The sequence below is a fragment of the Chiloscyllium punctatum genome, chromosome 5 (genome assembly GCF_047496795.1).
Source record: "Chiloscyllium punctatum isolate Juve2018m chromosome 5, sChiPun1.3, whole genome shotgun sequence".
Lineage (NCBI taxonomy): Eukaryota > Metazoa > Chordata > Chondrichthyes > Orectolobiformes > Hemiscylliidae > Chiloscyllium > Chiloscyllium punctatum.
This window is the reverse complement of record NC_092743.1, coordinates 118,679,943-118,694,740: the sequence shown is the minus strand read 5'-3', so window position 1 is coordinate 118,694,740 and position 14,798 is coordinate 118,679,943. Positions and strand designations below refer to the sequence as shown.

General features: G+C 41.1%; 1 protein-coding gene across 1 annotated transcript in view; it reads right to left on the bottom strand.

The window, feature by feature from the left end:
* enpp2 (ectonucleotide pyrophosphatase/phosphodiesterase 2) overlaps positions 1–14,798 on the bottom strand; it is a 99,788-nt gene that overhangs the window by 64,815 nt on the left and 20,175 nt on the right. Inside the window, exons 10-11 of the mRNA XM_072571208.1 lie at positions 5,698–5,753; positions 4,954–5,019 (exon numbers count right to left, since the gene is read on the bottom strand). Of these exons, the coding sequence (XP_072427309.1) occupies positions 4,954–5,019; positions 5,698–5,753 (122 nt within the window). The remainder of the gene's footprint in view (positions 1–4,953; positions 5,020–5,697; positions 5,754–14,798) is intronic.

Below are 14,798 nucleotides of genomic sequence, written 5' to 3'. Positions count from 1 at the left end.
CAAAGCATTCCATACCTCAAATAACACTATACCTAAAGAAATTTCTCTTAAACATGCTCCTGAATTGTTAAGTTTTAATTTTAAATTGAGAAACATTTATTACTGACTCATCAGAGGAAATATCTTCCTATATTCATTCTATCAAGCTCCCACAGTGTTACTTACAAACAATTAATCAAATTTCTTTTTAGCCTTGTGTTGCTACAATTAAAATACGTCCAGTATTTCATTCCTTCCTCACATCCATTTCTTTCACATTGCCAGCTTGAATGTTCACAGATACACTTTTAATTGTCAAGATTTCCTTTTCAATTATCAACTAGGCTTTTTAAGTTTCTCATTATTTTCTTTATTATTAGTCACACCTTCCTTCAATGTAACATCAACACTTTGTTCTCAAAATGTCCCCAGCATCACTAATCAAATGGATTCTAGGAAAACTCTGGCCATTGTAAAGGGGCAAGACAGATCTATATTTTATTCATTCATCAGATGTGGGCATTGCTAGCTGGGCCAACATTTATTACTCATTCATAATTACACTTAAGGAGTTGGTAATGAGCTGCCTTCTTGACCCATCTGCAGTTCATGCAATGTAGGCACACCCCTGTGCTGTGAGGGAGGAATTTGCAACATTTTTACCCAGCAACATTGAAGGATTTAGATCCAAATTAGGATGGTGTGTGGCTTCGAGGGGAACTTGTAGATGGGAGTGGCACCATGGGTCTGCTGTCTCTGTCCTTCTAAGTGGTAGAGTACATGGGTTTGGAAGTTGTAGCTGGATGAATCTTGAAGCATCTTGAATCTTGGAGTGAGAATTAAGGAGAGTGCTTTGTCATGGATGGTGTGGAACTTCACGTGTTTTTGGAGTTGCACTCATCCAGGCAAATGGACAGTATTCCACATCACTCCTGACTTGTGCCTTGTAGAATGTGGATAGGCTTTTTTGAGTCAGGATGGAAATTACTCATTGCAGGATTCCCAATCTTTCACCTGTAGTTTTATCTAGAGTTAGTCCAGTTCAGTTTCTGGTAAATGGTGCCCCATGATGGTGGTAGTGGGGAACTCAGTGATGATAATACCATTGAGTATCAAGGGGAGATTCTTGGATTGTCTTTTCTGGAGATGGTCTTTGCCTGGCATTTGAGTGGGATAACTGCCACTTATCAGTCTAAGCATTAATGCTGTCCAGCCTTTGCAGCATTTTGACAAGGAAATCTTTAAGTATTGTGGAAACCAGTCTTCAACCAATTCAGTTTTCTCATATGTGATATCAAGAAGGAACTGAAAGCACAAAATACTGCCCTGAGCCAAGATAACATTCTGGCAATAGTATTGAGATTGTGCTCCAAAACCAACTACATCCTGAGTAAACATCTCCAGCTTTGACCATATGATGAAGCAGCCAAAGATAGTTGAGCCTAGGACATTATCCCGAGGACTTCCTACATAGACGTTCTGTGGTTTAGATGACTGACCATAATAACTGGGGTAGCATGTTGGCTCAGTGGTTAGCACTGTTCAATTCTAGCCTCAGGCAAAAGTCTATATGGAGTTTGCGCATTCTCCCAGTATCGATGAGGGTTTCCTCTGGGTGCTCCAGTTTCCTTCCAGGGTCCAAAGATGTGCAGCTTAGGTGGATTGGCCATTTTACATTGCCCATGGTGTCCAGGGATGTGCAGGCAAGTTGGATTATCCAATGAGAATAAAGGGTTACAGGGATAGGGTAGGGGTGAGGACTCAATGGGCCAAATTGCTTGTTTTCACATTATAGTTATTCTACTAATAACTACAATCACCTGCACTTATGCTAAGTATGACTCGGTCCAGTGGAGAGGTTACCCTGATTCCAACTGACTCCAGTTTTCCTAGGACTCTTTGATGCCACACTTGACCAACTAGAGTCAAGGGCAGCCACACTCATTTCCCCTCGAGTTCAGCTCTTCTTTCCATGTTTGGACCAAACTTCTATTAGATCAGGAATTGAGTGGGCATCATGGAATTGAGCAGTGAGCTGGTTAATGTTGAGTACTTGGCTTTTAATCGCACTGTTAATGAAACCTTGCATCCTTTTGCTGACAATCGGGAGTAGACTGATGGGGCAGTATTACTCCTGTTTGAATTTGTTCTGCTTTATGGTGACAGGACATATGCAGACACTTCTTCACTCCGCCAGGTAGACATCGATGTTATAATTGTTCTGGATCTGCTTTGCTCAGGATGTAGTTGGTTTTGGAGCACAATCTCAATACTATTGCCAGAATGTTATCTTGGCTCAGGGCAGTATATTGTGCTTTCAGTTCCTTCTTGATATCACATATGAGAAAACGGAATTGGTTGAAGACTGGTTTCCATCATGCTGGACACCTCAGGAGAAAGCCAAGATAGATCATCAAGATGGGTGCAAACTCTTTAGTTTGGACTTTTGCATTGATGTGGTGAAGATATTTGTGGATCCTCAATTGTCCAACACCATTCACAATTGACTATGGCAAGACAGCAGACCTTAGACTTTACCAGTTAGTCGTATGATTACTTATTTCCATCACTTGTTGCTTACACTGCTTGACTCGCAAGTTGTCCTGTGCTGTAGCTTTTACCAGGATGACACCTCATTATAGGTTTGCCTGGTGCTTCTCTTTGCAGGTCCTCCTGAATTCTTCATGGAACCATTGCTTGATGATAATGGTGGAGTGGGGTTACCCCAGGCCATGAGGCTGCAGATTGTGGTTGAATACAAGATGCTGCCTGAACTGCTGTGCTCTTCCAGCACCACTAATCCAGAATCTGGTTTGCAGCATCTGCAGTCATTGTTTTTACCTTACTGCTGTTGAAGGTCCACTGGTTGCATGGATGGCCAATTTTAACCACATTTGAAATGTATTCTATTCAGCAGCAGATGGTAGTGTCATACTGCATGACGAAGGGTATCTTCATCCCGAAGAACTGAGCAGTGATCACTCATGAACAGATCTATCTGCTACAAGTAAGTTGAAGAGGATGAAGTCAAGTATATTTTCCCTCTTGTCAGGTCTTTACCACTTGCCTCAGCCCCAGTCTAACAGCTTTACACACTTAATGGTGAGGTCCTGGGGAGGGTTCCTGAACAAACAGACCTTGGAGTGCAGGTTCATAGCTCCTTGAAAGCAGAATAGCAGTATAGTGAAGGTGGCATTTGGCATGCTTTCCTTTGTTGGTCAGAGCATTGACTTATACGAGTTGGGAGGCCATGTTGCAGCTGTACAGAACACTGGTTGGGCCACTTTTGGAATATGGTGTGCAATTTTGGTCTCCTTCCTATTGGAAGGATATTATGTAATGTGAAAGGGTTCAGAAAAGATTTACAATGATGTTGCCAGGGATTGAGGGTTTGAGCTATAGGGAGAGGTTGAACAGGTTGGGAAGTTGGAAGCTGAGGGATGACTTTATAGAGATTTATAAAGTCATGAGAGGCATGGATAGGGTAAATTTTCTCTGGGATGAGGGAGTCTAGAACCAGAGGACATGGGTTTACGGTACGAGGGGAGAAATTTAAAAGGGTCCTAAGGGGCAGCCTTTTCACACAGAGGGTAGTGTGTGTATGGAATGAGCTGCCAGAGGAAGTGGTGGAGTCTGGTACAGTTGCAACATTTAAAAGGCATCTGGATGGGTATATGAATAAGAAGGGTGTAGAGGGATATGGGTCAAGTGCTGGCAAATGGGATTAGATTAGTTGAGGATATCTAGTCAGCATGGGTGTGTTGGACCGAAGGGTCCGTTTCCGTGCTGTACATTTCTATGATTTCAAGATTGGGCCAGCTTTGTCCTCAGTGGTACAGCTGTACCACTCTTTGAAATGGAAACTGAAGTTCCCCCATCCAGTGTACATTCCATGTGCTTGCCACCCTTAGTGCCATCTCACAAGGTGGTGTTCAACAGAGGAAAACTGATTCATCAACCAACGGGTGTAGTAGATGGTAACGCTCCTGTCTGACTGATACCATGAGACTTCATGGGGCCCAGAGTCAATGTTGAGGAATGTCAAAGCAATTCCCTACCAAATGTTAACCATTGTGATGCCACTTCTGTTGGATCCAATACTGATCCAATAGTGCATCAGGACATATCCAGTATTGGTGATGGTAGTGTCTGGGACACAGTCATTCTCATGGAATCATACCTTACAGACAGACAATGTTGGGCTGTTGTTTGACTAGTCTGTGAGACAGCCCTCCCCATTCTGGCACAAGCCTCCAGCTGTTAAAGAGGACTGCACAGAATCGTGCCATTGTTCCTTTCAGCACCTTGATCATTTCTGGGTGATCCATTTAGTTTCATTCTAGTATTTAGGCTTTGTCATGGTTAGCTACAAATGAGTGGATAGCTAGGCCATTTCACAGGACTGTTTAGAGTCAGAGTCACATATATTACTATGGATGCAGAGTTACATGAGGGTAAAGATAGCAGATTTTCTTTCCGGAAAGGGCATTAGTCATCCAAATGGTTGTTTTACAACCATCAACAGTGATTCATGATCTCCAGCAGATAAGTTTTCAATTCCAGATTAAATTCAAATTTCTCTATGGGTTGTGGTTGAATTAAAGTCATGTCCTCAGAGCAATGATCTGAGTCTCTGGATCACTAGCCCAGTGACAATATCACTATGCCACTGATTCCCTTATTCCTTCTTTCATAATTATAATTGGAAATTGCATGCTCTCTAGAAAAACAAGACTTAATCCTGTTACTTTCAATTTATTTAGCAGAATTGATTATTTTACCTTAAGTTAGTCCAATGCTCATAACAAGGTCCTCAGTATTAAACTAACCACGCAGATATTTTACATATTTCTTAAAATGCAAAGTTAGGAAATGCTGGCTTTATTATTTTTGATTCCATCGCAAAAAAGTTACAATTCCGTAAACTAAAAACCCACGGGTTAACTTTAAAGTGCAAATATGAGTAATATTTACCTTTCATTATCTGGCAACTTCAACCATTGAAGTATTGTGAATACCCTTTGCTCATGGGGAATGATGCTGTAATCAGAAAAAAAATCACATTGCATTTCATTTAACCAGATTTCAAAAAATTTGATTTTACACCTAACTTTAAAGTACGTTACTGGAAAAACAACCAATTACCATGAAACTAGACACTTAATAGGGTCAAAGATCAATCTCTATCTTTTTTTGAGCAACAGAAAAGTGACAGAGGAGAGAGTGATTGCAAATATCTGAGAATAGAACAAGTTAAACAATGTGGGCAGACTGCAAAGCAACCAAGTTACAGACAATGAGTCAGAGAAAACATAAAACAGAGTTAACCTAAAGTAAAGCGCAATCATATCAGGATGTGAAACAAAGGGCTAAAAATATTTCACATCGTGCAGCTTTGAAGCAAAACCATGTCGACAAACCTAATTCTACAGGGACATAATACGCCAAGGGTCACACACGTAGTAGTTAGTGCTGCTGGCTGACATCAAGAAGATTAATGAAATATTTTTTTCCTGGCATGTCAATAAAATACTTTACTCACCTAATTGAACTAACAGGAGAGAAAACAATACAACAGAACAACACTAAAGCCAACAGATGTCTCTGCTATGTTTAACTTCATTTAATTTAATTATTTAATCAGTTAGTCATTTCAAGACACCTCTAGCCCATCAATACATTTGGTGTTGAAAGTAATTGATTAAAACTATTACTTACACAGGCCAAAAAAATGTACCAGCTTTCACAGCTTGATTGACAGTAGTCACCCAGATCTAGCAGGACATGAGAAATCAAGTTAGAATAAATTCCAATTTGGAAAAATAAAAAAAATTACTAAGATTACATATACCTGTTAAGGAAAGTGAGAAAAGTAAGCCATTTAATATATTGCAAAAATGTGTATGTTCAAATTTACTCTAACACCATTTTTAAAAATGTATTCTTGAGATACCGAGTTTCTAGCAAGGCCAACATGTGTTCCCCATCACTGATTCCCTTGAGGTACTGGTTGTGGGTTCTTTCTTGAATCATTGCTGTAAAATTCTCCAGCGTTATGGAGGGAGTTCCAGGATTTTGGCAGAGCTATGACAAAAAGAGCACTGTGCGGATTCATTTCCTTGTCAGAATAGTGTGTGATTTGAAGTAGAACTTGGAGATGGTGATGTTTCCAAACGCCTACTGCTCTTGGCCCTCTAAAAGGTAGCATGTTTGAGAGATGTTGTCAAAGAACTCTTGGCAAATTGTTGCAGCACATTCTGGAGTTGGTGCACACACAGACATAACCATTTCCTCCATCACTGGTGCACTGTAAGGTGATGGGTGGATTGCTGGTCAAGGGGAAACTGCTTTGCCGTGAAGTGTAAACAAAAAAAACCCCAAAGAACTGCAGATGCTGGAAATCTGAAACAAAAATAGAAATTGCTGGAAAATCTGACTGGGTGACCACTTTGCAGAACACCTACGTTCAATCCGCAAAAAAAGACCCTGAGCTTCCAGACGCCGGCCATTTCAACAAACCAACGTGTTGTCTGGCCAACATCTCTGTTTCAGGCTTGCTGCAGTGTTCCAGCAAAGCTGGAAGAATAGTGCCTCGTTTTCCACTTGGGGAACCCTGTACCCTTCAGAATTTAATATCGAGTTCACCAATTTTAGGGCTTGAACATCTTTTCCCCATGCTTTCCCCATCCCCATACCAAGCCTTGTCAGTTTTCAGGCTGTTAACACACATTACCCATCGTCAGCCATTAATTGTCTCCATTAGTAGCTTTTTCCCCCAAACCGACCTTTAGCCACTCCTTTTATCTGTCCAGCTGTGTTTCTCTCTTTTTGGGCTATATTTCTACCAATCGTTTACTCTCCCCCCACTCCCCATCTTCTGCACAAAACAGTCCTTTTCCTAGCTACTTTCAGCTCTGAAGAAGGGTCACTGCTTTCTCTCCACAAATACTGCCAGACCTGCTGAGGCTTTTCAGCAATTTGTGTTTTTGTTGCACTGAAATGTGTGAGTCTCAAGTTGTCCTCATGATACTCGTCCACCCTCTTCTATTAGACAGAAGATGCAAAAGTTTGAAAATATGTACCAAAGGACTTAAGAACATCTTCTTCCCTGTTATTCGACTTATGAATGGGCATCCTATATATCAGAGCTGAAATTTCTCTATTCCTTCCATGTAACTGTAATACTATATTCGGCACTCTGTTATAATACCTGTTGTGTTTAGGAATGGTTTGTCTGGTTAGCACACAAAACAATACTTTTCACTGTGACAGTAATGAATCAAATCAAATATTTTAAAAAAGCAGAAGTGCCGTTGGATCAGCAGTCATTCAAGGAATTGTCAAATATTCCATCACATGGCTAGCTTGTGCTTTTAAAGTAATAGAATCTTTAGGGAGTTAGTTGTTGAGGCATTGACTCAATATCCAGCCTCTGACCTGGGCTAGTTACCATGGCATTTATGTGGTTAGTCCAATAATTACCAGATCTACAGATGTTATGAGCCATTCTAGATAAAATCATAAATTAACCTGAGTGATAATCTCCCCTACCTACAACACAAATACTTCAGCCCAATGTATCCTCAAGTTGAGAACTGGGTCATTTCCTGGTCTTCTGATTCCCAACCTCCTGCCCAACAGTGCCCTCCCATGGTATGTTTTCGTGGGAGAATAGAAATGGTCTTGAATTGGGGGCTAATGCTTCAGGAAGCTCATGGTAGGAAAGGACGAAGGAGGATGTCTAAGCAAGCTAGCTCAAAAGGCCCCCATTTGTTCACTGGGATATTGTCCAGTTCTGTGGCTGTCTAGTAGCCACCTTAGCCATAATTCAACTGATGGCTGACATCCTTGACTAACAGTCCAACTGTCTGTTCTACCTTTGAGAAAGTTCATAAGAAAGCCATCTGTTCAGCCTTGTTCAAAAGTTTCAATGTATTCAGCTATAGAGCTGTTGTTTATATAATTCTGCAATGGTATTCAATTTTAAATGCTTGGCTGAATTCCAACCCTCATTAATTGATTTAATTCTCTAGGGTTTGTTTACACAGCTATCAAGGGAACATTGAGCTATGTTTGATTGGCAGTTTAATCAACTTTTGAGGATTATGTTTCTTTGAAGTGATTTTTGATTGCTGTTTATTTTGATAGTCTTTTCAGCAGTTAATAGGATTAAGCCCTTTTTAAAGAGGTGTTTGAATTGACGTTTGTTTATTTTGACATTTTCCTGATCATTTCAAAAGGTTTCCCTATTTTATCATGGGGCTACTGAATTCTGTCTAAACTGGATATTGGAAAAGTGTTTCATATGATGTCTGGACTTTAAATCAACATAAAGGTGAAAGCACACAGCATCAATGTATCATATCAGATTCTCAATAAACTTTAACTCATAACTGTCCTTTCTACATTACCCCTTCTGGACAATTACATAATGCTGGTCAATTTAATGATCACTCATCCATTAAAGACAGTGCTGAAAATGTGTTGCTGGAAAAGCGCAGCAGGTCAGGCAGGATCCAAGGAGCAGGAGAATCGACGTTTTGGGCATCAGCCCTTCTTCAGGAATCACCTCGGATTTTCCAGCAACACATTCTCAGCTCTGATCTCCAGCATCTGCAGTCTTCACTTTCTCCATTAAAGACAGTGTCTTAATATCAAATTACTTCATTCAAACATACTTAACTCATCATACAACATCTAATTGTGACAGTTACATTTAGCAAAATCTTTTAAAAGCATCTGTCCTGACTCCACAACAGACTTCCCCCAAGATTCATGAATCCTCTGAGGTGACATGAACTAAGACTCTGAACCAGCTATGCCCAACTCCATGAATATCGTGGAGGCTCTAAAACACCCATCCATATATTGGAAAAGCAAAGCTGGGATTGCTGCATATGAGCTTGTCACTCAGTGCTGATAAAATTCCCAGAAATGCAAGTGGGAGTGGGAATCCTAGAATGGAGTCCCTTCAGCCTTTTTTAAATTCCCTTACCTCCACTCTGACACACACATAGGCATGAAATTCCAGCCCTTGTATTTTCTCACGTCATTAGATTCTTGCATCCACTTGATATTCTCAGTCAATATAGAAGAAAGTTCAGGCTGAAAAACCACAGTCTCTGCTCAGAGACACTTTTACAGGCAGCTTTCTGCACCATAGTGTGTCAAATCGAGATTTGACCTCAGGTCTGGCCTGCCAACATAAATCTTTTATCAGAATATCAATTGTAGCCATTCCAATTATTTCCTTTTACAACCTTTGGTCTACTCAGACAGTTATTGACATCTGGAATGACGCTGCTACAACAGCAAAAGCCAAAGGACAGTAAAGCATAAAAGAAGAGCACAACAAAGACTGCTTTAGAACCATAAAATCCCTACAGTGCAGAAACAGGCCATTCAGCCCAACAAGTCTACACCAACCCTGTAAACAGCATCCCACCTGGACCCAGACCCCCACAACCTCACATTTACCATGGCTAACCCATCTAACTTGCACATCCCTAGATGTTACGGATAACTTATCTTTGCCAATCCGCCTAACCTACACATACACATACACACACCCACACACACACGTGGCATTCATGGTTTGATCAGATTTCACACTGCTCCATTCAGCAGGCAGAATCCAATGGATCTCAACAATCACTTGCTCAAAGGTAACGAGATTAAATGGGAGCTGTGGGAGTGAAGGATGTAGGGGAGTGGGGAAGTCACTGTGCCCCTTTCTTTAAGGGTAGCACAGTGGCTCAGTAGTTAGCACTGCTGCCTCACAGCACCAGGGACCCGGGTTCAATTCCCACCTCCGGCCACTGTCTGTGTGGAGTTTGCACATTCTCCCAGTGTCTGCGTGGGTTTCCTCTGGGTGCTCCGGTTTCCTCCCACAATGCAAAAAGATGTGCTGGCCAGGTGAGTTAGCTGTGCTAAATTGCCCATAGTGTTAGATGCATTAGTCAGGGGTAAATATCAGGTCAGGGAACGGGTCTGGGTGGGTTACTCTTCAGAAGGTCGGCATGGACTTGTTGGGCCGAAGGGCCTGTTTCCATACTGTAGGGAATCTAACCTATACACAGACAGTCAGCTGAATGTGGAATCAAACTCAGGTTCCTGGCATTCTGACGTGACAGTGCTAACCACTGAGCCACCGTGCTGCCTTATTCTATATATTGTAGAGAACAATCTTAAAACTACAAAATATCCCAAATATTTGGGATTAATAAACCTCCCAAAATAAAGTGTCTGAAAGCAACAGCTTAAAATCCAAAATTAAACTTGAAAATACAAGAGCAGAATATAATTCCATCAACTCTTGAAAAGAGAAGACAATGTTTTATTTAAATCAGAAACTGAAAGATTAGTGAGTTTCATTATAATGCTAAACTAAACAAGAAAAAAGAAAAACATTGAGTTAGAAATTCTTAATAATCAGTTGATGGGTTGAATAAACTATGATCTTTTTTTTTCAATAGTCAGAGGTTGAGTGTCGGATCATATACAAATATCAATCAGCAGTCTGTAAAAAGAGATTACATGAGCAAAAATCTCCAAATGGAAGAGTCACATGGGCTGAAAAACAGAGGAAGCAGTCATGGTTAGATGCTAGTAATGTAATTTTTCAGACACTTGGACTGCAGAAAGTTAAGGGAAGAACATCTTTGAAGTTTAAAATCAGTATGGTTTGCACACTGTGGATGTAAGGATTAAACTGGGAATAAGAGGAGAGAGTAACTGAAGTTGGAAGTACAGATCAGCAACAAAAGCAATACTGAAGATAAGGTGTCGGAGCAGAACTGGAGCATTTGGAATATCAAGTCTGCTCCACTATTCAATGAGCTCCTGGCTGAAGTAAAGAGACCTATGTTTAGCTTCCTCTTGTCGAACAAACTGTATCACAAGCAGTAAAAACACTCCTGCCAGATTGGAACAGGAACTGTTGTCTGACATGGAGGTTTTGGAGCCCTGTGTAGCAACAAATTGAAAGATACTGCATTGATAAGTGCTGCTGAAAACTGGGGACTTTACAAGAACACCTTATAACATACTATACACTGAAAAGCATGAGTTATCCTAATGATAGATATAAAATGATATACCATGCATGTCGTGCTTTGTAAAAATGTAAGTTCCTGTGAGTGCCTGGTGGAAACAATATTGGCAAAAGAAAATTCCACAGTATTTATTTTCAAATTGTTCATAGGATGTAAGCCTTGTTAGTGAGACTAGCATTTATTGCAGAAACCTAAACCCCTTTGAGAAGAAGATTATGAACAACCTTCTTGAATTGCTGCAACTTAATGTACCATCAGGAAGATAATTCCAGGATTGAGCCAACAACAGTGAGGGAATGGCAATAATCTTCCAAGCCAGAATAGTGTATGGTTGAGAAAAGAACTTGCAGACTTCCATGTAGCTAGTGCTTGTATGCCTCGGTGTTAGAGGGCATAGGTTTGGAAGGTGGTCTCCAAATAGGTTGCAGTGCATCTTGTATCTGCCACTAAGCACTAGCGGTGAAAGAAGTGAATCGTGAAGGTACAGACAAGTGCCATTCAAGCAGCTTGAATTTTCCTGGATGGTGTAAGCTTCTTGATTATTGTTTGAGCTCCACCCATTCAAGCAAGTGAAGGGTATTCCATCACACTGCTGACTTGTGCCTTGTCGATGATAGACAGGCAGTGGGACATCAGAAGATCAGTTACTCACGCAAAATTCCTTTCACTTGCTCTAGAAACCAAAGTATTCACACAGCTAGCCCAGTTCAGATTCTGATTAATGGTAACTCCCCAAAGTTTAAAGTGGGAGAATGTAGCAGTGGTAATTCCACAGGGAGATGGTTGTAGTCTTGCTTTGTTGGAGCCTTTGACTGTGTGGGCACTAATATTCCTTCCAGTTATCAGCCCAAATCTCAATGTTGTCCAGGTCTTGCTGTTTCTAAATTGCTTCAATATCTGAGGAGCTGCATTTACCACTGAATGTGATACAACCATTGGTAAATGTCCCCAATTCTCACCATATAATGGAGGGAAGCATCTGAAGATGGGTGGGTCTTGGTCACTAACCTGAAGACCTCCTGCATAATAATCTCCAATAACCAAAACCATCTTCCTTTGTGCCAAGTATGACTCCAAGCAATGGAGAGATTCTCAGTGCCTTCAATTTTACTATGACTGTTTGGTGCAATAGTTGGTCAAATGTTGCCTTGATGTCAAAGACAGTCACTCTCATCACATCTGGTAATCCAGAATAACACAAACTTTGAACCATAAACCACAATCACTTACATTGCCCCATTACCCATTTCATGCCAGCTTTGTGACTACGTGTACCTTGTCACTTATTAATAAGTTTGTAAGACCAAATAACAGCAAATCTTTAAACCAGAAATCATCTCATAATTTTCCAAATACTCAAACTGTAACAACAATGCTATCAATACTACTGAGCTGAATTACTGCCTTCTCAGTAAGGTTCACGCTTCCACTTTCGTGTTTCTACTTTACTCTAAATCTCCTGTGTATATGAAACCAATGTTCTGTGCTGTGACCACAAAGGCATGGGTGAATTTGCTTTTTGTTTATTAGGAATTTGAGTCTCTGTTTGCTTCCATCTAATTAGTCATTTCTTGCTTTTATTACATCCTTGTTGCTCCTCACTGGGACTGTATTAAACCTTTCTCCTCCATTGTATTTTAATTTCAGGTTCATGGTAGAGTGCAGTACTAAGGAAAGGCAACGCTATCAGGGAAGCTGTCTTTGTGATAAAATATGAAACTGGTGTGTGCTATTCAGGTGATTACCATGGGACCAATGGAAGAAAACGCCATGACTTCTTCATGCCCTCCTCAATATTTATCGCCCACAGTCACTAAGGCAGACAATATAATGACTCGAATTTCTAGACATTAAGCTAATGTCTCCCAGGGACAGGATTTCCAAGTCCCAATCGGTGCGAAGTTGTAGCAAAGACCATGACGTTCACAGGGATATATGGCTAATTGCATCAGGGGCACATTGGGCAGCCAACCAGCAGCAAATGAATTGGGAACTGAAGTGATGAATGCAACATGCTGTATTAGGAAGTCTCAATACATACAGAGTAGGTCCTGCTCTCTAAGACATCCCAAGATCTCTTCTTGCATCTCCCACATGCAGGAAGATCAAAACAATTAGATCTACACATTCACTATCACTATTCCAAGTAATGTCTGCAGTAAGAATTGCATACTGACATTCAGGACGCAAGTTTCACTATATGGCCTTTACCAGTCAGGGGCACTGATGGAACATAGATATCAATGGCCTTCTTGGTCCCTCTGACATAAGGAATACCTCTCAGTAAGGGTCCAGTGGTAGAGGCTACCTCTGTAATAACAGCAATATAGTAGCTTCTGAAGATGCCCCCACTAGCACCTGTATCACAAGGACGGCTGCCACGTGCACTTCAACTGCAACCAGAGATCAGTGAGCAAACTGGCACCACCTCATTCAAGGCTGGAAAAGCTCTACCATGTGGAAGTGGTTAAAATTGGGCACCAAAATGGACAGACCACAGAGTTGATCACTTAGTCTTTTTCACTTGAAGGTTTGCACATTTTTGAAGCACCGTGTAAACACCATCACATGAAGTCTGATGGGTGAGCATCCTTTTATTATTGTTGTATAGGAGAAGCAGGAAGAAATTATAAAGGCTGCAAGGGTCTATGAACAGTGGCAGTAAAATTTCATGTCTTCAGTATATCGAGTCTTCAGTAGCAATAAAGGTCAGGGAGTTGCAAGATCCATCTTCAGTGGAAGTGCTCTCTCAGAAAAGGGAGTTCCAGACTATACTATTAAAGGAACTCCAATAAAATGCCTAACAACATGTTAAATACATCCTCAAGCCCCCTGTCAAGCTTGGCTACTTCTCCAGCCAGACCATCTCTGCCTTCTAGATTTTCCTCTTGCTCCTCTTCTTCACCTTCCTCTGATAAGCTGTTTCATTTCGGAGCCTCACTTTCTCTGGATGGCCATGTTTAACAGAGAGCAGTAAATCGTTACAATGTCTTCGGCCCTTGTGGGATGTACTCCAGGGAACCAGTCTGGGCACCTAATATTAATCTTCTGAAACCCATTAACCCTCTTGGTATCTGTCCAAGTGAACAGATACCTTTGATTATTGCACCACTGTGCCTTCATCTCAGAACGGAAAAGTAGCCATCTCTTCAAATGATCTAACGGCAGAGCAAATTTAATGGGCCAAATGACCTAGTCTGCTCCAATATCTTATGGTCTAATCTCCCTCATCCCCTAGATGTGAGGAGGGGCATGGAGAGCTACAGTGATCTGGACTGTCACAGTAGGAAGGAGGAAGTTCTTGTTGTCACAGACCACTTGGCCATTTAGGTAGTGGAATTCCTTCCTGTTGATGGCTCTCACTGGCTAAACAATGACTTCCTTGATGTTCACAAAGGTGTGATCAATGATACCCTGCACCTAGGGAAATCGCATGAAGGAGATGAAACCCTTTGCTCCAGAGCATCATTATTCAGGAATTGACTATACCTTTTAATAGTAGTCATGAGTAACCCAAGATGGATAGTGGACAGCTACTTTCCACAGAAAACTGCCAGAGGAGAAGAAGTGGCTTTAATGACTGCCAATAGGAAATGGTGACCAGTGCTACAATGTGCATGGTCTTCTGTGGACAAATCTCAATTACTATTGGCTTGGAGAAGGACAGGCTCCTATAATACCAATTCTTAGTCATCTCAAGCTTGGTCTGTCTTCAGCAGTTGATCTTATGCTGAGAATCAGGAAAGTTCAGTCCATTGTCTTTCA